A 25793-nucleotide genomic window follows, 5' to 3' on the forward strand; every position below is an offset into this window, starting at 1 on the left:
TTTTCATTTTGTAATCCGTGATTGACTGTAGACCCTGCCACATACCTCTTGTGTCTGAGCCATTGGATTGCGACTCTACTTTGTCTCTATACTGACACTTAGCTTGTTTGATTGCCTTGCGGAGGGAATAGCTACACTGTTTGTATTCGGTCATGTTTCCGGTCACCTTGCCCTGGTTAAAAGCAGTGGTTTTCGCTTTCAGTTTCTGCGAATGCTGCCATCAATCCACAGTTTCTGGTTTGGGAATGTTTTAATAGTTGCTGTGGGTACGACATCGCCGATGGACTTGCTAATAAACTCGCTCACCGAGTCGGGTCGGTGTGGGGCCTCGCGCACGACAAGGTGTTGTTATTGTCAAAGTGTAAAATGCATTGAGTTCGTCTGGTAGAGAGGCATCATTGGGCAGATCACGTCTGGGTCTTCCTTGAGTCTGCATGGTCAAAGTGAGAGACATGTCACAAGCTCTAATTGTACTTATTGTAAATTATAAACTGGGTGGTTCGAGCCCTGAGTGCTGATTGGCTGAAAGCTGTGGTATAGCAGACCGTATACCATGGGTATGACAAAACATTTATTTTTACTGCTCTAATTACATTGGTTACCAGTTAATAATAGCAAGAAGGCACCTTGGAGGTTTGTGATACATGGCCAATATACCACAGCTAAGGGCTGTATCCAGGCACTCTGTGTTGCGTCGTGCTTAAGAACAGCCCTTAGTCGTGGTATATTGGCCATATACCACACCCCCTCAGGCCTTATTACTTAAATATATAACCAGACTTACTGGTCTAAGATAGCCTCTCAGCTAACATGAATAATAGGCCCAGCTACTCTCCCCTCTGTATTTATTTGGCCTGGTGGTTAGATTGTCCGCCCTAAGGTTGGAAGGATAGGAGTTTGAATCCCGGCACGAGTCATATCAAAGACTAAAAATGGGACCAGATGCATCGTTATTAAGGAGATAGATTTGGGGTGAGGCCCTGCAATAGAATAGCATCCTGTCCAGCTTCCTCAAGCTAAAGAAACAGGAGATAGATTTGGGGTGAGGCCCTGCGATAGACTAGCATCCTGTCCAGGGGGTGTACTTGTACATCAAGCTGCCTCAAGTTAAAGAAACAGGAGATAGGCTCCTGCTCCTATGAGCCCTTCCGGCTTAAAGCTACTTACTTCATTTTGGATTTGAGATCAAACATTTTATATGTGGTGACCATACATAATGACATCTTTTATTTAAGGGTATTTTCATACATGTCTGTTTTACCGTTTAGAAATGAAAGCACTTTATGTATCTAGTCCTCCCATTTGAAGGTGTCATAAGTATTTGGACAAATTCACTTTGAATTGTATTAATGTATTAAAGTAGCCAAAAGTTTAGTATTTGGTCCCATATTCTAATCACGCAATGACAACATCAAGCTTGTGTCTCTGTGTTGGATGCATTAGCAGTTTGTTCTGGTTGTGTTTCGGATTGTGCTGTGTCCAATAAAAATGCATGGTAAATAATATATTGTGTCATTTTGGAGTCACTTTTATTGTAAATAAGAATATAATATATTTCTGAACACTACGGGATGCTACCATGATTACAGATAATCATGAATGATGAATGAATGAATGAGTGAGAAAGTTACAGAGGCACAAAGATCATGTACCCCCCCAGAAATGTTGGGGGTATGATATGTATGCCTCTAACTTTCTCACTTATGACATGATTTTCCATTCATTTCTATTAGGCACAACATAATCCGAAACACAACCAAAACTAACTGCAAATGGATCAACAACAACAACATATGACACCTTTGATCTTAAATCCAAAATGCTGGAGTATAAAGCCACATCAAAAGTTTTAGCTTCAATGTCCAATTAAATATGGAGAAGGAGCCTATTTGGCTGGGAGAGGGCAGGGAAAGAAAGCAGCACCCTCACTCTGTCCTTACGAGGGACTGCCTACCTTATCCAGGCAAGCCCTTCATATTGATAAGAGGAGGAAAAGGTCAAAGTGCCATCAGGAGCGGCGTGGGCAGTTAAGGTCAACACAGTGCTGTGAGGGAGTCTGCATTGAGCAGGGAGGAGGAGAGGAAAATTAACTGATAACAATCTCTGAGGGGTTACAGAATGACATGCTGGGCAGACGAGCAGAGCGACATGACAGGTACAAACAAGCACTCTAAGGGCCCCTCAGTGGGCTATGAGGACAGCAAATAATACATAGGGCATACTCCTGGGTCACTGGTCAAGTTAAGGAGGGTGAGGTTTTACACAACTCTCTCTCTCAATTCAATGCAAGGGGCTTTATTGGCATGGGAAACATATGTTTACATTGCCAAAGCAAGTGAAATGGATAAACAAAAGTGAAATAAACAAAAGTAAACAGTAAATATTACAATCACACAAGTTCCAAAAGAATAAAGACATTTTAAATGTCATATCATGTCTATATACAGTTTTGTAGCGATGTGAAAATAGTTAAAGTAGAAAAGATAAAATAAATAAATATGGGTTGTATTTACAATGGTGTTTGTTCTTCACTGGTTGTCCTTTTCTTGTGGCAACAGGTCACAAATCTTGCTGCTGTGATTGCACACTGTGGTATTTCACCGAATAGATATGGGAGTTTATCAAAATTGGATTTGTTTTCAAATTCTTAGTGGGTCTGTGTAATCTCAGGGAAACGTGTCTCTAATATGGTCATACATTTGGCAGGAGGTTAGGAAGTGCAGCTCAGTTTCCACCTCATTTTGTGGGCAGTGTGCACATAGCCTGTCTTCTCTTGAGAGCCAGGTCTGCCTACGGCCAACTTTCTCAATAGTAAGGCTATGCTCACTGAGTCGGTACATAGTCAAAGCTTTCCTTCATTTTGGGTCAGTCACAGTGGTCAGGTATTGTCCCACTGTGTACTCTGTTTAGTGCCAAATATAATTCTAGTTTTCTTTGTTTTTTTTGTAAATTAATTACAAAAAGTAAGTAATTATCTTTTTGTTTTCTCATGATTTGGTTGGGACTAATTGTGTTGCTGTCCTGGGGCTCTGTTCAAAAACACAAACAGACCCCACAGGACCCCCCCCCCCCCCCCCCCCCCCCGCTCTCTCTCTCGCATAACACACACACTTAACACACACTGTAATAGCAAATGATTTAGGGGCTCTGTGCACCAAAAGGACTATGCTTAACACGGTATGCACACAACTTTCCACAGTATAGCTAAACTTCTCTGTTGGAACACTGACTACATTTATTTTCTATAGGTCTTCATAAAGCTGGTGGAGAAACACACATACAGACATTGAAAAATGTAAAGAAAAAGGAAATGAAGGCACTATTTCTGTCTCACGGGTCAGAAGCCGACTCCACACACCACAAGTCTGTTGAAGCGACACTTGGATGTCACAATATGGCCATGTGGGGGGTGAGGGGAGGTGACCTCTGTAGTGTCTCTGTGGTCACTGATTTAGGGCCTGCATGTGGAGGCCAGACAGAGCCTGGGGTCGGGGGTGCAAGCTGTGGCCTGAAACAGATGCCTTGCCGTCTAGCCCAGGGGTAGGGGAGGAGGAGCGGGGGTAGGGGGCTGCATGTGAAGTTAATGTGCCCTCAGTTTCCCCCTAGCAACAGTTAAGCAATAGAGAGATATTCACTGCACCTGCGCCTAGGTCTCTCTCTCTGTGTGTGTGTGTGTGTGTGTGTGTGTGTGTGTGTGTGTGTGTGTGTGTGTGTGTGTGTGTGTGTGTGTGTGTGTGTGTGTGTGTGTGTGTGTGTGTGTGTGTGTGTGTGTGTGTGCAGACATCCTCCTATGTGTAACCGCTCACTTTCTATCATATTCTTTCCTTCGGAGTGTATATTTCTGAATAAAAAAATTTTAACAGGAAAATGACGCAACAGTACAAAGCATTGCATTTTACTGCCCTAATCTAAAGGCAAATTCATAGGCCACAAAGACATCAAAGGCCCTGGTGGAGTGAGATTGCAGCTGCCTTACCTGACGGTGTGAGCTTCTCCTCTCTCGCTGGCGGTGCGGCCAAGAAAGTGTTTGTGTTGAGGATGTTTACCGCTCTCAGGAAATACAAACAGCTTCATTCTTGTTTGTGGGCCCCCTACCTCAAACAGAGGGCCGTGGGTCCTTTCTGTGTGAGAGAGAGAGAGAGAGCCAAGATGTGTTGCATTGTTAGGCTAGTGTTTATCTTGTCTCTTTCTTTTTCTTCCCTCCTTGCCACCTTCTTTTTACTTCCAGCATTTCCCGTCAGCTGCCATGCCAGATTAATTTTGCCGTGGGTTCTGGTGTGGTTCATCATAGAGCTTTTTAATAGCAGCGAAACAGATGAATTAATTAGAGCAAAATAAGATTGCCATTTAGTCATCATAACACCTTGAAGTCATGCAGTAATTTGTGAAAATGTATAACACCTTCAAAAAGACAGAAAAATACACCAAATGTATCCTTTAGATAAGGGTACCTCTCTAAATATTATTTAAAGAGGTACCCTTACTTGGTTCAGTGAGAAACAGCAACACATTAACTTGTGTTAGTCATCCTACAATTGACCACAGGGTGTCACTCTTACTCATCAAAGCTCATTAGCTTCAAGCAATGCTACATTCTTAAGAAGGGGCTCCTCGTGCCTCTGTTCAATTCCAGTGGTCTACACAGTGACTCACAATTGAATACCTCCTGCTCCCGGATATTGCAATTGTACCGTATAACGTCAATCTCTAAATATTTAGATCTCTAGATCTCTTCCATTGGATCTGTTGGTGGTAAGAAACTTAAACTGGTCTATGTTACAATTAATAACAGTTATACATGTTTTCTGAGGAGGCTGTGATGTTATCACAAAACTGTTCAGAAATACACAATATTGACAGTGAATTCAGTTTTGTGAGAAGTAGGACACTAGACATTTTCTGGATAGAAGCGTTGTTACACATCCATTGAGCACAACATGTCAACAAATGTATGTCTTTGGCTGTAGCTTTTCCTTAGCAGGCCTATAAATCACAGGGGAACAGGCCCTAACAGAGAGGTTTTATGACACAGAGACTTCCCTTCCATCCTGCAGGGGGTATGAAGCTAACACTGTTCATGTGTCAAAAGCCTTTTAACTGGTAGGGTCCCAAAGCAAGTATTATTACTTCATTGGGCACCATTCAGATGGCTCCTTTGTATTCAATGTGAGTCTTACCAATAAATCAGGGAAGGGAGAAACTGAAGGGAAAACATTGCTTACAAACACTGTATTGTGTGTCACTTTTCTCACCCTCTAATGCCAGGTGAGTTGAGAGAAACTCATCATGTTATTACAATTGAAATGCACATAGTTACAATTTTCTCTCATAAAACTGTTATGCATACAAACTCTGGAGTCTTTAAGCATCCTCAATTGATAATTCATCCTCAATGCATCCTTAATTGATCATTACATTGTAGGCTACTAGCAGAAAAATGGTATTCACTTTTAATTGAACATGAAATGGTCATCACTTTTAATTGAACATGACGTGATTATTTTGCTAAGTAAAATCGAAGCTTTCCCAAAATGTGTTTATTACTTCATAGGCTACAGTATAGGCTGCTACTATGTAAAAACTGAAAGTGAAGAAGGGACTGCCCATTGTAAAATATCGTGAAATGCAGATGACGACACATACAGGCAAGGTGTTCAATAATTAAGGATGAAAGAATACCTATGCAGTGAGTCACTCACGTGGGGTGTTGGAAAGTAACCTGCCTAATTTAAATATCACCTGCATGGACTTCCTGTAGAGACGTCAGATCCGAGGATACTTGTTTTGTTGTTCGAAATTAGGAATATTACCTGTACTTCTAACAACTCAGTCGGCGCCCTCGGAAGAATGAGCTGAATTATTCACCCAGACATGTAACGTATACGATTATATTAATCGTTTCTCGATACTATAGGCTACTTTAGTCATAGCACGAGTTCACAACTGTGTTTGTTTTATTATTCCGGAAAAAGCCCTTCACAAATTGTAGAAGACGAGTTTCGGTCTCGGCTATCTCTATGGTCTCGTACGTTCTCGTACGTTCTATTCTCTCATCGAACATGACGGTGTTAAACTTTTTAAATGTATTCTCACACATTTTATACAGCCCACCATTAACATAAGTGTATGAATATATAGCCTAGTCTAACACATTCCAACAAATGTAAAGGTAGTCTAACATATCTCCGGCTGTGTTGTTGAAGGTGAGAACTTAATGTGGTCAAGAAGTTTGTTTTTAGAGTGCGGAATGCTCAGCATTATTTTCCAGTGACGTGGTAAAAAGGTAATATGCCATAAAATGTATAGGAGTGACACTTAATTGATTTACCACGCATGTGTGCAATGCAAATTTGAATGAAGGGGGAAGTTTGCTCGGTTGTTAACCTTGTCATCGGTTGTTAACCTTGTCATCAGCTGTCAGTGGGGACATTGGATTATTTATGTTTTCTGACCAAGGAATAGACCAGCCCTTAACGATGACCTCTCCTACAGTAACACAACGCCTGTGTGTCAGGCGTGAGAAGTGGGCACTTTCTGGTGAATGACTAGGTTTTATTCTATACTACTAAGGCTATGTCACTGACAGTGAATATTGAAATTATAGAGTATTGCAATGGCACATCATTTGAATTAAGGCAAATGAATAGAGAGGTAATAGGAGATTTGCTCATACAACCAGTATATGCTCAGTGGGCAGTTTATTAGGTACAGCCATCTAGTACCAGGTCGGACCCCCCCCCCCCTTTGCCTCCAGAACAGCCTGAATTGATCGGGCATGGAAACGTTACTCAATTAGTGTCAAGGGACCAAACGTGTGCAAGGAAAACATTCCCCACAACATTACGCCACCAGCATGTACTGTTGACACCAGGCAGGATGGGGTCATGGACTCATGCTGCTTATGCCAAATCCTGGCTCTGCCATCAGCATGACGTAACAGGAACCGGGATTCGTCAGACCAGGCAACGTTTTTCCACTCCTCAATTGTCCAGTGTTGGGGATTGCGTGCCCAATGGAGCTGCTTCTTCTTGTTTTTAGCTGATCGGAGTGGACCCTGGTCTGGTCGTCTGCTGCAATAGCCCTTCCGTGACACGGACCGACAAGTTGTGCGTTCCGAGATGCTGTTCTGCACACCACTGTTGTACTGCGCCGTTATTTGCCTGTTTGTGGCCCGCCTGTTAGCTTGCACGATTCTTGCTATTCTCTTTCGACCTCCCATCAACAAGCTGTTTTCGCCCACAGGACTGTCGCTGACTGGACGTTTTGTGTTTGTCGCACCAGGAGGCCGGCCGTTTCTGAAATACTGGAACAGGCGCGCTTAGTACCGACGATCACACCACGCTCAAAGTCGCTTAGGTCACTAATTTTGCCCACTCTTAACATTCAATCGAACAGTAACTGAATGACTCAATGCCTGTCTGCCTGCTTTATATAGCAAGCCACAGCCACGTGACTCACTGTCTGTAGGAACGAACCATTTTCGTGAACAGGGTGGTGTACCTAATAAAATGTGTATATTATATATTGCTTGGGATGTGCATGTCAAGTTCAGACAGTCCTATTTGATCTTGAGGTGGTATTGGCTATTGACTGTTTTATTGTTCGTTGTGAGCTCCTCTCCATTGGAAACTAGTGTCATGTTCCTAATAGCCTAAATCAAGAGGTTGTTTGTGTCAAATCATCCATCATCTTCACGTCTTTATAAAACCAGACGTAGGCTATAGGGGTAATTGGTTTGGAAGAGGTACGTTCCTTTTGAATAATGGATGATAATTCATGCATTTCTTTTTCATTCACTCTATTGAATAGCAGACGTAAGGAGCTTTATGTGACCAATGACCAAGGAGGCCATATCTCTATTCATGGATGGATATTCCTGGTCTGAAGTTGATGTCTCGTTTCTGGAACCCAGTGTGGTGTGTACTTTTCAGTCAGTGCTCTGCTGGTGAACAGTGGGAGGTTTACAGCCTGTAACTTTTTAACCTGGATGGTGTTCTGTAGTGGAGACTGGCACCAATGGGTACCATGCTCAAGGCTTCAGTGTGGCTAGCAATCATACTGGTGTAGAAAGGGAGTGGGTAGATTATGAAGCAATGTGAACTTTAGGGGGGCAAGTATACAGGGCGTTCCCTGTATTTTCACTTTCAGTCAACCATAACGGACAGTCAAGTCAGTCAGGATTTCCGCACATCCTTTTTTAGCTGATCTAATCTCTTTTCTGTCTGCCTCATGGATTTACCTGCGTTCACTTTTATGAGGGTGTGCGGAAAATGTGACTCACCTCTGCTGTTGTGGAGACAATGGAAGCATTGGTGAGGGGAGGTTATTGTCTGTCATAACCACAGTGACTGAACAGCTGGCAGTCCTGTTTGACTTAAAAGCTCATCTGGCTATGAGTGACTGTTCCGATTATGATTTTTCAACGCCGATACCGATACCGATTTATTGGAGGACCAAAAAAAGCCCATACTGATTATTTGTAATAATGACAATTACAACAATACTGAATGAACACTTATTTTAACTTAATATAATACATCAATAAAATCCATTTAGCCTCAAATAAATAATGAAACATGTTCAATTTGGTTTAAATAATGCAAAAACAAAGTGTTGGAGAAGAAAGTAAAAATACATATGTGCCATGTAAGAAAGCTAACGTTTAAGTTCCTTGCTCAGAACATATGAAAGCTGGTGGTTCCTTTTAACATGAGTCTTCAATATTCCCAGGTAAGAAGTTTTAGGTTGTAGTTATTATAGGACTATTTCTCTCTATACGATTTGTATTTCATATACCTTTGACTATTGGATGTTCTTATAGGCACTTTAGTATTGCCAGTGTAACAGTATAGCTTCCATCCCTCTCCTCGCCACTACCTGGGCTTGAACCAGGAACACAACGACAACAGCCACCCTCGAAGCAGCGTTACCCATGCAGAGCAAGGGGAACAACTACTCCAAGTCTCAGAGCGAGTGATGTTTGAAACGCTATTAGCACGCACCCCGCTAACTAGCTAGCCATTTCACATCGGTTACACCAGCCTAATCTCGGGAGTTGATAAGCTTGAATTCATAAACAGCAGAGCTGCTGGCAAAAACGCACGAAAGTGCTGTTTGAATGAATGCTTACGAGCCTGCTGGTGCCCACCATCGCTCAGTCAGACTGCTCTATCAAATCATAGACTTAGTTATAACATAATAACACACAGAAATACGAGCCTTAGGTCATTAATATGGTCGAATCCGGAAACTATCATCTCAAACAAAACATTTATTCTTTCAGTGAAATACGGAACCGTTCCATAATTTATCTAACGGGTGGCATCCATCAGTCTAAATATTCCTGTTACCTTGCACAACCTTCAATGTTATGTCATAATTACGTAAAATTCTGGCAAATTAGTTCGCAATGAGCCAGGCGGCCCAAACTGTTGCATATACCCTGACTCTGCGTGCAATGAACGCAATAGAAGTGACACAATTTCACCTGGTTAATATTGCCTGCTAACCTGGATTTCTTTTAGCTAATTATGCAGGTTTAAAAATATATACTTCTGTGTATTGATTTTAAGAAAGGCATTGATGTTTATGGTTAGGTACACGTTGGAGCAACGACAGTCCTTTTTCGCGAATGCGCACTGCATCGATTATATGCAACGCAGGACACGCTAGATAAACTAGTAATATCATCAACCATGTGTAGTTATAACTAGTGATTATGATTGATTGATTGTTTTTTATAAGATAAGTTTAATGCTAGCTAGCAACTTACCTTGGCTTCTTACTGCATTCGCTTAACAGGCAGGTTCCTCGTGAGGCTGGTGGTTAGAGCGTTGGACTAGTTAACCGTAAGGTTGCAAGATTGAATCCCTGAGCTGACAAGGTAAAAGTCTGTCGTTCTGCCGCTGAACAAGGCAGTTAACCCACCGTTCCTAGGCCGTCATTGAAAATAAGAATGTGTTCTTAACTGACTTGCCTAGTTAAATAAAGGTATAAAAAAATAAATTGGCGTCCAAAATGACCAATTTCCGATTGTTATGAAACTTGAAATCGGCCCTAATTAATCGGCCATTACGATTAATCGGTCGACCTCTAGTTCCAATGGCACATGGGAGGCTAATCTTAAATGTTGAGCCAAGACATTTTTCCTAGAAAGCTTTGAATGTCACATGATTACACATGGATGTTGAGATATTTCCCCCCCGTTAAGGTCATCTTCAGAGCACGCCTTATACCAGAACTACACATGAACAGTTCAGTACTTAACAACGCAACGTTGCCAATATTACAATGTATAGCACTGCATACCACTGCTGTCAAAGCATGTTTAGCCCAGAATAACGATTTGACTGAAGACATATACCATTATGAATTTCATCTCAAGCAGTTTCCTCCCTAGTTATTTCCTCCAGGCATTAGAAACCATTGATTTAAAATATATGATTTAATGTCTTTTAATATGATATTTAATATTGATTAATATGATTTAAACATTGAAGCTCAATGGAACATTTAAATGGGTTATACATAAGAACATGTCCTTTTAGGAGATGAGTAGTTGAACAGACTTAATAAAGTTATCCTCTGAAAGAAGTACCTTCTTTCAGAGGATAACTATATTAAGTCTGTTCAACTACTCATCTCCTAAAAGGACACTCATTGAGGGTCCCTGCCTGCCTGGCTTCTCAGCAGCCCATGGCCTCTAACCACCCATGCTACATCCTCAATGAAACTCAAACAACCCTTTCACTCCCTCTCTGTAAGCCACATTCTCTGTCCAGCTCTCTCCTATTAAACATTTATAGACTGTGTGCTTTTTATGCTATGGCAAATATGCATACCAAAGATTAGGAGGAATTGTATTTAGGCTAATCTCTGTTTCGCCCAGGCAAGTCTAAACATGCATGTGTTGATAAGGAGGCATTCCGTCTACTCCAGTCAAGTGGGTGGTGTTTGTTTTGTTTTACACAGAATTCCAATTATGGGACACACTTGACTTCATCATCCATCTTCTGAAGTAATCTCAGGTCAGGTTGAATATTTGTGAAGTCATTGAGTCTGGTTATGTGAATTCCCAAAGAAGTGGGGCAGAACCTTGGTTATGCTTCCTCTGCTTTGCCACAGGATCCATGACGCTTCTCCATTACAAGACGAAGGATCACTTGAGTAACGAGAAAGGCGGTGAGAGAGTGAGCCATCCTGTTTGACCTCCGTGTGTGTGTGTACACTACAGCCTTGGTGTAATTGCTCAGCCTTGGGTTTGGCCTCAGTGTTTTGCCTGCGCTAGTGCAACATCAACAGTCTGAGTCCCCCCTCCCTCCACCTCTACATCCCCTCCCTCAGTCTAGTCACACCACTCCCCCTCAGTTTGCCACACAGCTGGTGCAGTGCTGGGCACACACACAGAACCTTTGACTGTGTGCCGGGGATGTAGAGCTCTGGTTTCAGTCAGGCTGCAGGCAGCCAGCACAGCTGTTGGGTCTGAGTTTCTTGTTTGCATGCGGTGGCTGCCGACCGGCCGGGGCCCTTGGCAACGCTGATATCAGCTTCTCAGGTAGGTGCAACAAGCTAATGACGAACAAGCTACAGAATCAGTCTGCTCTTTTGCCTTGCTGACCTCTCGACGGGGGTCAGAGAGGAGTGCTGGGACTGGTGAGGGAATGCAGGGAAGCTGGTCTGTGTACATAATGCTGTTGGCTGGGTTTTCATCATGTGACAAAGGGGAACGAGGAAAGGTGGCACGTAAACAGCTCAGTATTTGCATCAGTATTGTTGGTTAGGTACTCCTATTCAGTGTACTTTGAGATATTCACACCACACTCGTATGCTTGTTTGTTTGTGCTGCAGTTCGCTGGTTATACAATACATTTGACAAGAGTGTTGATTGAAGCTTACACATCGGCTTCTTTTCTTTGCACATGTGTAGAGTAAGTTTCTAAAAGTGAAGAATGCATTTCTAATCAGCCTCGCCTAAAGACAGGGAATTAGTGGAGAGATTAGAAGCCTCACAGAGGGATAGAGACCTCAGCTGAGGGGGTCATTAGTGATGAGGATTGCATTTCTGCCCAGTTCATTCAGTTTTCATTCTCTCCTAGTACCATGTCTTTGTTCCTTCCCATTAGCTTGTTTCTTACTTTTAGTCCTTTCTCACCTCATTTCATGGGGGTTTACCCCCCCTATTTTAATGAAGCGCACAGTGACATGTAGCCGAAAGGAGAATTCCTTTAGTCCCTCAGGAAACTGTCTGAGAGGAAACAGCTGCTCCAGCCTCCATATTGTTTCCGCTCTGTGTCATTTCCTGTTGAGCCAGTCAATATGAGTAGGAAAAGTCCCAACTCTAACGGCAGACCTCTTTTTGTGCTTCCCTCAACAGAAATCTAGGATGAAGACGTGAGGAGGAGATGACACGCGGTGGATCAGGGTTTCAACCTCATCTTCACTTTGGGATGTTTACCCCCCTTATGAAATAAACTAAGCATATCCTTTCAGGGAGACGAGGGCACAGAGGAAGTAGGACAGTGGAACATTGGAAGTTGGACTTGCTAGCTAGGTACTCCAGCCTCTCGCCATGACGGAGCCAATGGTCCCCAGTAGCAGCAGCAGTGCTGGCCTAACATGGGCAAAGATGTGCAAGGAGTGTGGCCAGCAGCACGAGGGAGGCCAGGAGAACCACCTGTATGAGTACCAGGATGAGGTAGATGACGAGCTGGTGTGCCACATCTGTCTGCAGCCCCTGCTGCAGCCCATGGACACGCCGTGCGGACACACCTACTGCTTCCAGTGCCTCAGCAGCTTCCTGAAGGAGCAGGACTTTTGTCCCGTGGACCGCCAGCAGCTGCAGATGCACCATTGCCGGCCCTCCAGCCTGCTGGTCAGGAACCTGCTGGACAAGCTGACCGTGCTCTGCCCACACCAAGCTGAGTGCCAGCAGCAGATGCAGCGCTGCGAGCTGCAGCCCCACTTGCACAACAGGTGAATAGGGTTATGGCTGGGGCACCGCGGAGGGGTGATGATGGGCATGGGCCGGGGAAGAGGGAGTTTGAGATGGGGAAAGGTATTTAGTTAAGAGTTGAATTTAAACTGTCTGCTTTGCAACGAGAGTAAGTAAGCCAAAATAGTACCTGTCTGTTTACTGTAGTTTATATTTGGCTGGTCTATTTATTTTCCTATGCCTGAATTTAGGAATTAATTTTGAGTTAAATGTTAACTTAACATGGATTCACACATAACATAAGTCAATCAGGTTTAGAGTCTCCCATGAAAAAGCTTTTACATTACTATTACATAGTGCCTGGACTCAAAGGGGAGGTTCAGTCTCAAATGTCATATCCCCGAGATCTTTGTAATTTGTGGATTAGCCTTCCCTTTCCTCACTTGGCCAGTGTGGTGTGGTGCTTATCGTCTTAGTGGTTAGCGAGCAGCTATGACACAGTCAGTAGTGGGTAAAGGTTTTATTATGATAGCTGGTCATCCTGCAGCCATCCGTGCAAACAGACAGGAGGCAAAGTTCAGACAGCAGGACCAGCAGCAGTAGCTCTCTCTCTGACTTACTCACAGTCAACCTGTCCCCCCCTCAGACTCCCTGCAATGCAGTAAAAAAAGGCTCATCTGCATAGCTCTTCTCCTCTTCTCATAGTCTCGCTCTCTGACTTCCTCACCAGTCACTAAATCTATTCATTCCCATTTCCTACACCTCTAGCTTTTTAGACTTGTCCTCCTCCTCACTGAAACAAATGAATGAACATTGATCGTACTCCCTTTTTTGCTGGTCACACGGTATCTAAAGAAATGTAGGAGGTGTGTGCTCACTCAGGGTATTTTAGGTTACCTTCACGGACAGTTTTGGATGAATGTCATGAGGTTTAATTAAAAGGAGGCTTGTTGAATGTTGACTTAACTCTCTCACTCTTTCTCCCTCTCTAAGATGTCCTGTTTTCAGAAGGCTGAGGGAGGAGGCAGAGAGGAGGAAGAGACCCCCCTGGAATGAGCTAAAGGGGAACAGGGCGGGGGGAGAGTCAGGCGCTGATACCAAACATACCCGTACCTCCACCCGGGACACCCAGCCCGAGCCTGGCCTCATCAACCCTGCCTTCGAAGAGAGCGAGGACGGTAAGATGTCACTCACTTCCTGATTTGCCCACAACACACACCAGATAGACGTCACACTAACGTCACTATGTCAGAAGTCTGATTATTGTTGTATGATAATGATAGTCTGTCAGTCTAAGTGAATAGCAGTGAGCTCCCACTGGAAGAAAAAAAAAATAGGATACTTTCTAAGAATTGACAAATCTATATCAGTGTCAATCGGGGCAACGAATCTTTAAGGATTTTATGAACGCACCTGGGGAAAGGAAGGGAGAGGAAACAGTCTGTCAGCTGTGTTGACTTTAGGGAAAACCCAAAGCCCCTTTGATGTGGCCATCCCTGGCAAGAGAGTTGTCAGACCTGGATAAGACGAGTGCTGATCATTTAGCTGGTGGCTTAGGATTTCAGACACTCCGGCCAAATCCTCGTCTGGACCTTCAGAACGTGTATCAACCAGAGGAGGCTGGTGGGAGGAGCTATAGGAGGACAGGCTCATTGTAATGGCTGGAATGGAATCAATGGAACGGTATCAAACATATGGAAATCATGTGTTTGACTCCGTTCCATGTATTCCATTCCAGCCATTACAATGAACCTGTCCTATCGCTCCTCCCACCAGCCTCCTCTGGTATCAACCTAACCTCTGTCTGGTCTAGACTTAGAACCCCTCCAGGGAATTTGTAATCCAGTACTGTGGAACAAAGTCCATCAAAACAAAGTTACCTGGCAACACTGGCGATCATTATCGCAGAAATTATTACCTCATCGTGAGTGATTCTTGGGGAATAGGTTGCCACTTGCCCTACTTGATTCAGAACCCCAGGGGTGTGTGTTGGCATTGCACACACAATGAAAGGCAACCATGGACCATTGATATGTGTTTGAGCATATATGAATCTCGGTGAGTGTGTGTGCCCGTGCATGCGTTTGTCAGGTTGTTTGTCTCTGTTTATGTAAACGTGTACCTCAAATCATCATGCCCTTGTCTGCCCCCTTCTCCCCCCACAGAGACCTCCATGCGGTCCAGCCTGGTGGCCGAGGCCAACGTGGTGGAGATGATTCGGGAGGAGCAGGAGTTGGGCCTGCGTATTGTGGGAGGAAAGGACACGCCCCTGGGGAACATAGTCATCCAGGAGATCATTCGTGACTCACTGGCGGCCCGCGACGGCAGGCTGGCCCCAGGGGACCACATTCTGGAGGTGAGACAGGTTCCTCACTGTAAATAATAGAGGGATAGGTCACCTGAAAAATATGTTCAGGCTGCTCCCCTCCTTCCCATCTTATGTAGCTTTAGTGCCGTAGCCGTATACTTTGAAATGCCCACCTTGACGATGGTAATGGATGCACTTTGTGAAGATGGTGCTTTATAAGAAGCTTTGATCTATTATTCCACACAAACACCCTATTCCCTTAGGTTCCCATGATCCTCAGTAAATGGGGGGGGGATTTGTTGGTGGGGAAGTAGATATTCAGGATGAACGGGTCTCTGGATTCATGGTAACATGTGTGGCAGAGATCTGTTCTCCAGGCAGACCCATGAAACAGGGTTTTGAAACTCTCACTGTTGAGCTATTGCCGTTTCAGGCCAAGCCCCATCTTCTGGAAGGCCAATGTTCACCTGATTGCAGACAGGCTCTGTCTGGTTTTCCTCAATGTTTTATTTTTCTTGGTCAGAAAGGGCTGATTATGACTTATAGTCTAGTGACATTTTGGCTATTGTCCTGGTTGTAAATGGGCCAAAAGGCTAAGGAAGAGTACATGCTAGTGGTGAGGGTGTCTCAACACATAAGACCACTCGCTTGATGGTCTGCGTGCTCCGTGTTGCTTGTCCTATGTTGCTCTGCATGTGCTAATTGTCTGTATTGTAATTGTTTTGCCCAGAGACTTTTACTGAAACTTTGATTTAATGTGCACTGTCCCTGTAAAAATCTAAATCAACTCAAATCTAGTTTCCACCCAGAGGGTAGAACTAGGGTACAGAGATGGTATATCTTTTGAAGGGGGTTTCACAAAGATACAGCTTCCTTTCTTCCCAGAAGCCTGCTCCCTCTCTCCCCCTCGGGTTTCTCCTCCCCTCGGCTGTCTGGCAGGGGTACATGACAATGCCTGAGCCCATCTCTTCCTCTGGGCTGACCAATCACAAATTTAGAATGAAAACTCATCTCACCCCTACTAGCTGCCTTGGTAGCAGTAATATAACCGCTCACTTTTTGGGGTCCTTTGTGGACAGCTATTGGCTGTAAAGAGAGATGTGTGACAGAGCGGAGATTGCCTTCTTAATTTGTTGAAATTGAATCCCTCGCTTCCCCCTGAGTCAATGTATTGATTTTTAAGAAGGGCTTCTCTCGGATGAGGTTTGTAAAGCTGGAATTGGTCAAAAATGGGTCCAATAATTTCGTACACCTACTCAACCAAAGGTAGATGCAATGCCTCAATACAATGCCTCGAGCAACATGAGTCGAGGTACCTGTGGTTTTTGGCTATAAAGATGGAGGCACAGCTCTTAGTATTTTTAAAGTGGTATGTTCTATTCTATTGATTTTCTTATTGTTAAAAATGGTGATGTCAATAGTTTTGAATGACATGAGGCCAACCTGAAACAATGTTTTTCACCATACAATCAGTCCCAGTTTAAAAGGAACTAGTTACACCTCTATCCTATTGTTCTACATAATTCTACCATGATCAGCAGAAAGCATTTGAATTTGTCTCTCCATCAGCGCAGGGACCAGTCACTTCGCTCAGCTGTCGATACTGTATATTTAGTAAACCTGCAGTGTTCCAGAGGGATGCTGTATCAGTGGCCGTGTTGCTGACCGTGTGGTGTTGTGTTTCTAGGTGAATGACGTCAGCCTGGCGTCTATCCCACACGGCCGGGCCATCTCTGTGCTGCGGCGGCCATGCCCTCTGCTCAGACTCATCGTCATGCAGGAGAAGGGCTTCAACCCTCGTCACCCGCAACGCCCTGGCCTCGAGCACCACACTCCCTCCTCCACCATCATGGCCACTGCCTCCCTTCCCTCTCACAGTCCCCACGGCACCGCCCACAACCAGGGCACGGTGATCCAGGTGACGCTGGTAAAGAGGGATCGCTCAGAGCCGCTGGGCATCAAGCTGATCCGCAAGTCGGATGAGACGGGGGTCTTCATTTTGGACCTGCTGGCGGGTGGGCTGGCGGCCAAGGACGGGAAACTATGCAACAATGACAAGGTGCTGGCCATCAACGGGCAAGACTTGAGACATGGCACCCCAGAGAACGCAGCACAGATCATACAGGTAGGTCTTCTGTAGTAGACAAGTTACAACACAGCTATTTCATGGAGACCAAAGCACGAGACATTATGGAAATAGGATTTATTATAATCTCTTACGGAAACATTGACTTTCATGTTAGCAGAGGTTCCCAGGATATATTTGCTGGCTGTGTAATGAATGTGAGGCCTGAACTGTGTGTGTGTGATGTGTGTGTCTGCAGGCCAGTGAGGTGCGGGTGAACTTTGTGGTGATGAGGCAGCCGGACGCCCAGGAGGAGGGGGGCAGTGGGGGAGAGGGGCAGGGCCGAGTGGCTAGGAGGGCTCCAGAACCCCAGTACTTCAGACGCCCCTCCACCTACATGAAGGTAAACAATCTCCTCCCCGGATGTTTAGAACTTACAAATCACTGTACTAAAAACTGCTGTATGTTGGTGTGTACACACAGGATCCCACAAGCTTCTCATGTTTACATAATGTGATCATGGCACCACGGTCGATCAGTCACACCTCAGCCCTCTGTCACCAGTCCAGGCTTCCTAGCACGTCCACAGAAGCCCTCCTCACTCAGACAGTGGTGAAAGGGGCCTTGGGAGCAGACCGACACCTGTGTCCCTGGTCCGGGGATAAAAGCCCTTCTCTGGGGCCTGCTCACTCCTGATCAAAAGGTCCAGAGTGCTGCCTCACCATGTTCTATTTGTTTGTTGCTTTGGGTGGCAGAGGATCATGGTGATGGTTAGCTTTCACCTGCAGAGCCCAGGCTTTGAGTGTTGCTGGTGGTGAAGGGTTCCCTGCTGGGGGGAGGAAGAGGGAGGTCTCTCCTCCTCCCCCTCCTCCCTAGCACCCTCTGAAGGTTAACAGACTCCAGAGAGAGAGAGCAACAAGGACGCTGGCAGAAGCTGTGGATGTCGACACGTGCACTCGGGAGCCGAGTGTCGATCCTTGCACATTACCTCTGGGTTTGAGTCCGCAGCTGCATCTGAGATGTTGCTGCTTACATTGGTTTGGACAAGCGGTTTCACGAGGAATCAATTAAGTCAAAAGATCCTTCTCAGTTCTAGGAAATGGAGAGGGGCAGATGATGAGCAGCACACCCCAGAAGGAATGCCGAGTCAGGCATATTGTGCTACTTTTCTTTGACGCCAGTCTATTCTATGATGACCAGAAATAATTATTATGAAGTTGTTTTGATCTTAAGAACAGGAAGCAAATCTAAATAGCCTACTGCATGCTCCTCATCAATGTAAAGCAAATGAAGGGTTCTTCCTGGTGTTTCCCAGGATCCACCAGGGGGCTTCTCCAGCCAGGAGAAGATGGTGAGTCTGAAGAAGGAGCCGAGACTCTCCCTGGGCATCACCATCGCCGGGGGGAGGGACTGCCGCAGCCGCCTGCCCGTCTACATCACCAGTGTCCAGCCTGTTGGCTGCCTGCACCGAGACGGCACTATCAAAAAAGGTGCACTTGGGATATACAGTGCATTCGGAAAGTATTCAGACCCCTTGACTTGTTTCTCATCAATCTACACACAATACCCAATAATGACAAAGCGAAAACAGGTTTTTAGAAATGTTTGTAAATGTGTTAAAATAAAAACAGAAGTACCTAATTTACAAAAGCATTATGACCCTATGCTATGCTATGAGACTTGAAACTGAGCTCAGGTGCATCGGTGGCAGGTAGCCTAGTGGTTAGAGTGTTGGGCCAGTAACCCAGGTTGCTGGATCGAATCCCCAAGCTGACAAGGTCAAAATCTGTCGATCTGCCCCTGAGCGCGGCAGTTAGCCCACTTCCCCGGGTGCCGAAGACGTGGATGTCGGCAGACCCAGCAGACCCATTTCAGTTGAATACATTGTTGGACAACTGACTAGGTATTCCCCTTTCCCTTTCCTGTTTCCATTGATCATCCTTGATGTTTCTACAACTTGATTGGAGTCCACCTGTGGTAAATTCAATTGATTAGACATGATTTGGAAAGGCAAACACATGTCTATATAAGGTCCCACAGTTGACAGTGCATGTCAGACCAAACACCAAGCCATGAGGTCAAAGGAATTGTCCGTGGAGCTCAGAGACAGGATTGTGTCGGCACAGATCTATGGAAGGGTACCAAAACATTTCTGCAGCATTGAAGGTCCCCAAGAACACAGTGGCCTCCATCATTCTTAAATGGAATAAGTTTTGAACCACCAAGACTCCTAGAGCTGGCTGCTCGGCCAAACTGAGCAATCGAGGGAGAAGGGTTTTGGTCAGGGAAGTGACCAAGAACCCAATGGTCACTCTGACAGAGCTCCAGAGTTCCTCTGTGGAGATGGTTATCCTTCTGGAAGGTTCCCCCATCTCTGCAGCACTCCAACAATCAGACCCTTTATGGTAGAGTGGCCAAACAGAAGCCACTCCTCAGTAAAAGGCACATGACAGCCCACTTGGAGTTTGTCAAAAGAAACCTAAAGGACTCTCAGACCATGAAAAGCAAGATTCTCTAGTCTGATGAAACCAAGATTGAACTCTTCACCCTATGGTGAAGTATGGTGGTGGCAGCATCATGCTGTGGGGATGTTTTTCAGTGGCAGGACTGGGAGACTAGTCAGGATCGAGGGAAAGATAAACAGAGCAAAGTACAGAGAGATCCTTAATAAAAACCTGCTCCAGAGTGCTCAGGACATCAGACTGGGGCGAAGGTTCACCTTGCAACAGGACAACGACCCTAAGCACACAGCCAAGACAACGCAGGAATGGCTTCGGGACAAGTCTTTGAATGTCGTTGAATGGCCCAGCTAGAGTCCGGACTTGAACATCTCTGGAGAGACCTGAAAATAGCTGTGCAGCGACACTCCCCATCCATAGAGCTTGAGAGAATCTGCAGAAAAGAATGGGAGAAACTCCCCAAATACAGGTGTGCCAAGCTTGTAGCATCATACCCAAGACAACTCTAGGCTGTAATTGCTGCCAAAGGAGCTTCAACAAAGTACTGACTAAAGGGTCTAAATACTTATGTAAATGTGATATTTCAGTTTATTTTAAACTTTTTATACATTTGCGAAAATTTCTAAACTGTTTTTGCTTTGTCATTATGGGGTATTGTGTATAGTTTGATGAAAAAAATACAATTTAATCCATTTTAAACTAAAGCTGTAATGTAAAAATGTGGAAAAGGTCAAGGGGTCTGAATACTTTCTGAATGCACTGTATGCTTTCATATAACCACCAAACCAGTGACCATTATCAGTCATGGTTTTGATAGGACATGACAGTTTTCATTCCATACATTGACTCCACGTAGCATGGCTAATGTTCAGATTTAAATGCTTAAAGGGATAATTCTGTTAGTGAAGGGCTAGACAATATGCATACCTCTTGCACATTTAACGGGAAGACCTTTGATGTAAGGCCAGCTTTGCATGCAGAGGATACATTTTCTTGACATGGTTCTGATTTATGTTGCCCAGGGGATGTCTTGCTGAGCATCAACGGCGTGGATCTGACCCAGCTGACTTACAATGAGGCGGTGTCGGTGCTGAAGGCCCAGACGGCTCAGGCCCAGGTGGTCCTCAGGGTCATCCAGACCATCTCAGAAGACCCAGAGGATGAGGGGGAGGCCGCCAAGGAGGCCATGGAGTCTGTGGAAAATCCAAGGGAGGATGACGCCAACTGGGCCCCGTTGTGGACCCGCTGGCTGGGGCTTTCCAGGTAAGCACACACACTAACCATTGGTTGGAAAATAACTTACCTCAACTTTGCATGACCTCAACTTTGCAGTTCTTCAAATCCAATCTGTGTCATGAGTACAGCTTGTACTCAACTCTTCAGTAGTTGGACAATACTAGTAGGCAATATTAGTCTGAACAGTGTAATAATGCTTGGACAGTCTGTTGCGTTGGAAAAGTTCCCTATCACTTGTTTCAGGTGGCCATTTAAAACACGGAGGTCTTAATTCTGGGCTTATGAAATCACACGGACACTTTTTTTTGCGCGTCACTTCCTCTCCTCCTTAGTCACATGCACTGGTGCCGTGACATCGTGTTGCTGAAGACCAATCAGGAGAGCTGGGGCTTCAGCATTGTGGGCGGCTTCGAGGAGACTCGCGGACAACAGCCGTTCTTCATCAAGACCATCGTGCCTGGTACACCCGTCTACCTCGACGGACGCCTCAAGTGAGTTGCTTCACACGGCCAGTGCTAGTTTCTTATAATAAACGTCAGTGAGAAAACACATGTCGTTACTATCTGGGTGGGTGAAGGAGTGTAGGAGCAGTGAGAAGGGAGTTATGTTTTGGTAAGCCTGCCCTGTTCTTTGATAAGGCATGTACTCCCTTTTGTGAGGGGTTTCCTCCCCAAGGACAGGATTGAACAGAAATACCTGGTTTCACCATTTTAATTCAACTGAGAGCAGAGATGGAGCCAGCCTGGTATCCAGTGCTCATTTAGATGTGATTCTCCTGTAGAAGTCCATCATATTTAGACCTTAATGCACAGCTGTTAGGAGACTGATTATGGTTGCGGGTAGGTCATTGTGTTGCCCATCTCTGTGCCCCATGTTTACTGACTGTCCCTCTGTGTTGTCTCTAGGTGTGGTGATGAGATTGTAGCTGTGAACGGAGCCACCACGGTGGGCATGAACAACTCGTCCCTCATCCCCATGCTCAAGCTGCAGAAGAATAAAGTCACACTGACTGTGGTGTCCTGGCCGGGGAGCCTGGTGTAGACACGCATGCGTACGCACACGAAGATACACACACACACACACACACACACACACACACAGACGCACACCCTGCCTTCCTCAGCTCCTGTCTCCACTGAGCCTCTTGTCTCTGCACACACCACCCTAGAATCTCATTGGTGACATTCTTGGAAAGATGGTTACTTCTCCGATTGATTGTTAATTTCACTAGGTAATCTCTTCTGATGTGGATTGTAATCTAGTTTAATTTGCACATTGCCCTAGCTGACTAGTGTGACTGAATTTCACATTTTAGTTGTTTCACTGCTTTGGTTGTTACTCAAAAGGGTAGTTGATTTTCTGGCTGAAGAAATCGGGCTTATCAGGGTGAAGGATGAATTGACCATCAAATTGGAATCCTTAATGGTGCAAACAGCCACATATATTTATATATATCACACTCACTCACCGGACAGTTTATTAGGTACACCCCGTTCACAAATTGATCCCTCCTACAGACAGTGAGTCATGTAGCTGTGGTGTGCTATATAAAGCAGGCAAACAGGTCTTGAGGCATACAGTTACTGTTCGATTGAACGTTAGAATGGGAAAAAAGTGACATTTGAGCGTGGTATGATCGTTGGTGCCAGGCACGCCAGATCCAGTATCTCAGAAACGGCCGCCCTCCTGGGCTTTTCACGCACGACAATGTCTAGGGTTTACCAAGAATGGAGCGACAAACAAAAAACATCCAATCAGCGGCAGTCCTGTGGGAGAAAACAGCTCGTTGATGAGAGGTCGAAGGATAATGGCAAGAATCGTGCAAGCTAACAGGCGGGCCACAAACAGACAAAAATAATGGTGCAGAACAGCATCTCAGAATGCACAACTCGTCTATCCACAGACTCCAACATGACCGCGAGTTCGGTTTACTTGAGTGGCCTGCGCAGTCCCCAGACCTCAACTCAATAGATCATCTTTGGGATTAGATGGAACGGCCTGTTCACAGCATGCATGTACCGCCGTCCAATCTGCAGCAACTGCATGATGCCATCACGTCAGCATGTACCAACATCCCTGTGGAATTTTTCCAACACCTTGTAGAATACCCAAATAATTCAGGCTGTTCTGGAGGCAAAGGGGGGTCCGACCTGGTACTAGATGGGTGTACCTAATATACACTCAGAGGTCGGTTTATCTGCGATATTACAACAAAGAGGTTTCTGAAAACAACGAACACTGTTCTTTCCCCCTGGTACATCATTACACGCTCGATGGAATCGCACAATATGTATGTACTGCAATATTTTTTTACATGCTGTGCGACATGCCTCAGTTTGGCAACAAAAACAATAACAGCGGTGGTACTGCTACTGCGGATTCCATTTTTAAGTGTAAACTGGAAGGATCTTTACTGTTTTGGAATTATTGTTTTTACCCTGTCCTGAACGCTTTAAACATTTGTTTTTAGCAGGTTTTGCTTACTTGTTCACAATACCTATTTGTTTTTTTCCCTCCCATATTTGTTAATGGTGATTTGAATTATTCAATGCTGGGATATATTTGTAGATTTCAAATTCCATGGTGGGAAAATGGCATTTTAGGCTATGAAACATATCCTCATAATTCCACAGTTAATTAAGATGTATTTAATATACCTAATCAATTAGGAAAGGGTGACAGTTGACTAAGTCACATGTACCCATCCTCTCCAACACCTTCTGCCTTTTTATTTTTGTACATTTAGATTTTAACAGATACTGTGTTTTATCCATATATATACAAGGATGTTATAGTGGCTTCTGGTTTTTATGAATGACTTATTTCCTATACAACTGCACTGTAAAAATCTCTTACATTTTTGTGCATTGCCTCATCCCGAATGTATTTGATTAATGTGGGTGCCTTGTACATGTTGAAGGACAAAAAAGTTCAAACACTTGCCTTAATTGCCACAACCAAAAATGATCTTGTTTTTTTCTTAAAGCTCCCACCTCATTTTCTTACCAATGATAAAGTGGAGGGATGATATGTTCATTGTTATTTAGTTCAAATGTTCACAGGAAGAGCCAGGAGGAGATCAAAGCTGCTGGCCTTAGTTGGAGCTTTAGATTGACTTCCACTGTTCTTTTCAAGGTGTCATAAAACACTACAGGCCTTTCATTAAACCCTGTGAATGTGATGGAAGCCCTCAGTATAGTTTAATATTTGAGAAATGTAGGCATTTTATCCTGTGTAATGGATCATCCCTGGGTTTCATAATGTTCTAAAACCTCAAATAATATCTGTCTTTTGTATTTTATACATAATATTTACAAAGCACTGAAAGCTTCTCAGATTGTATTGAATGGCTTTTAAAGTCCAGCACTTAAACAAGTATATTCCTCCATGGCTGTTTGTCCAGAGCTCTGGGGCCTAGTGCATCTCAATGGGCCTGGCTTTACTTTTGGTACCCTGGCCTCTGGCTGTCCTGTGGCTGGGGGGGTATCAGTCATCTGGAGGGGGAAGTGGGCCAGGCGTGTCGCCACGAGAGCTTTAGGAGGAATGTAAATCAGGACGGTGGAGTCGCAGAGCAAGCAGCAGAGGACTCAAGGACGGCTTCAAATCATCCCTGGTTTTCCAGCAAGGGTCACGGCCTCAATTTCAGCTCAGTGAAACATATAAGGGATGAAATGGTTGGTTAGAAACAGTTATGTTAGTATCTATATTGATCAATAAAAAGCTTATACATACCTCGTTTCTTATCATTACTGCAACCTAATGAAAACATAAGCAGAAGTTATGGGTGGTTGCTGGCACCTGCAGAGGATGTTGAGAAACAGCTGTTGTGTAGGCATACTTAGACACCAGCAGAAACAGTTAGTCCCTTAGCTTTCAATCAATGAATACCTAAAATGCAAGCATTTCAGTTTAAATGAGACCAACATTCTTGGTTAGATGATGCCACTGGACCATAGCAAAATCAATCCCTCTTTCCCCACAAGTAATGTGATACATTTGTTACATAATGTGATTGCAAGTACAAGAAATTAACTTCAACACTCAATGTGTGATACTTTAAAAGCATTTCAATCGTGTTTGTGGATGAATATTGGACCACACTTCTTCGTCTCATACTGGGATAAGGAAAATTGGAAATATATAATAAGGGTCTGGTTTTATTCAAAAAGACAATTTAGCTGAGATGTGACAGAGATTGAACCAAGAGCTGAATTACATGAATCCAAAATGGTTAGACCCGCTTGTACACTACTACACACTCAGCTCATCTCTCATGGTGTGTCAGTCTGCCCTCTGGAGGACACGGAAGGAAAGGCCCATTCACCCATCTCCACCTCTCCGCATTGTCACTTACTGTCTAAACTCCCCTCAATTGATTGTGTATGATCTTTGACAATATTAGGCTTTTGAAAAGGATACTACAATTTACACAACCCAAAGTGGTACTCCATTAGATTGGAGGGGTGCTTAATACAGTACTGGTAGAAAAGTAAAGTAAGCCAACCTCACTTGATCCTGTAGACCAGGGGTATTAAACTCTTATCCTGTGAGGTCCGAATCCTGCTGGTTCTGTTCTACCTGATAATTAATTGCACTCACCTGGTTTCCCAGGTCTAAATCAGTCCCTGATTAGAGGAACAATTAAATAAATGCAGTGGTTCTGGCTTTGAGGTCCAGTTGAGCACTCTAGACCTGATTTCTTCATCCCAACTTCAACAGGACAATGTGAACAATAAATCCAAGAACAAAGAGGGTCTACAAAACAACCCTCTACTCATTACAATGAAACTCACC

At 44.4% G+C, this 25793-nt stretch overlaps 1 protein-coding gene and 1 long non-coding RNA gene across 4 annotated transcripts; one reads left to right on the forward strand and one right to left on the reverse strand.

The window, feature by feature from the left end:
- Window positions 1–232: 232 nt before the first annotated feature.
- Window positions 233–6121, reverse strand: LOC120048136. The gene is made up of 3 exons (XR_005476983.1): window positions 5740–6121; window positions 3977–4121; window positions 233–430 (listed from the first exon to the last, which is right to left on the reverse strand). It is a non-coding gene; the product is annotated as an uncharacterized LOC120048136 (long non-coding RNA).
- Window positions 5617–22108, forward strand: lnx2b (ligand of numb-protein X 2b). 3 transcript variants are annotated; one of them, XM_038993859.1, is made up of 10 exons: window positions 5617–5873; window positions 12374–12972; window positions 13925–14109; window positions 15097–15287; window positions 16927–17364; window positions 17564–17707; window positions 18620–18794; window positions 20786–21026; window positions 21332–21490; window positions 21905–22108. In XM_038993859.1, exons 2-10 carry the CDS (start codon window positions 12569–12571, stop codon window positions 22038–22040), a joined length of 2073 nt encoding a protein of 690 aa, XP_038849787.1. In that variant the 5' UTR covers window positions 5617–5873; window positions 12374–12568; the 3' UTR covers window positions 22041–22108. The 3 variants fall into 3 exon arrangements, with proteins under 3 accessions (XP_038849787.1, XP_038849788.1, XP_038849789.1); XM_038993860.1 differs by lacking the exon at window positions 5617–5873 and adding an exon at window positions 10723–11554; XM_038993861.1 differs by lacking the exon at window positions 5617–5873 and adding an exon at window positions 11909–11927.
- The last annotated feature ends 3685 nt before the right edge of the window (window positions 22109–25793 follow it).

This window comes from Salvelinus namaycush, chromosome 5, assembly GCF_016432855.1.
Source record: "Salvelinus namaycush isolate Seneca chromosome 5, SaNama_1.0, whole genome shotgun sequence".
NCBI classification, from domain to species: Eukaryota; Metazoa; Chordata; class Actinopteri; order Salmoniformes; family Salmonidae; genus Salvelinus; species Salvelinus namaycush.

Bases quoted from the DNA above. Each gene is read 5' to 3' on its own strand.
- lnx2b (XM_038993859.1), top strand. From the start codon at position 12,569: ATGACGGAGCCAATGGTCCCCAGTAGCAGCAGCAGTGCTGGCCTAACA. The intron at 14,110-15,096 runs GTAAGATGTCAC...CTCCCCCCACAG, and splicing joins CTTCGAAGAGAGCGAGGACG to AGACCTCCATGCGGTCCAGC. The intron at 21,491-21,904 runs GTGAGTTGCTTC...TGTTGTCTCTAG, and splicing joins TACCTCGACGGACGCCTCAA to GTGTGGTGATGAGATTGTAG.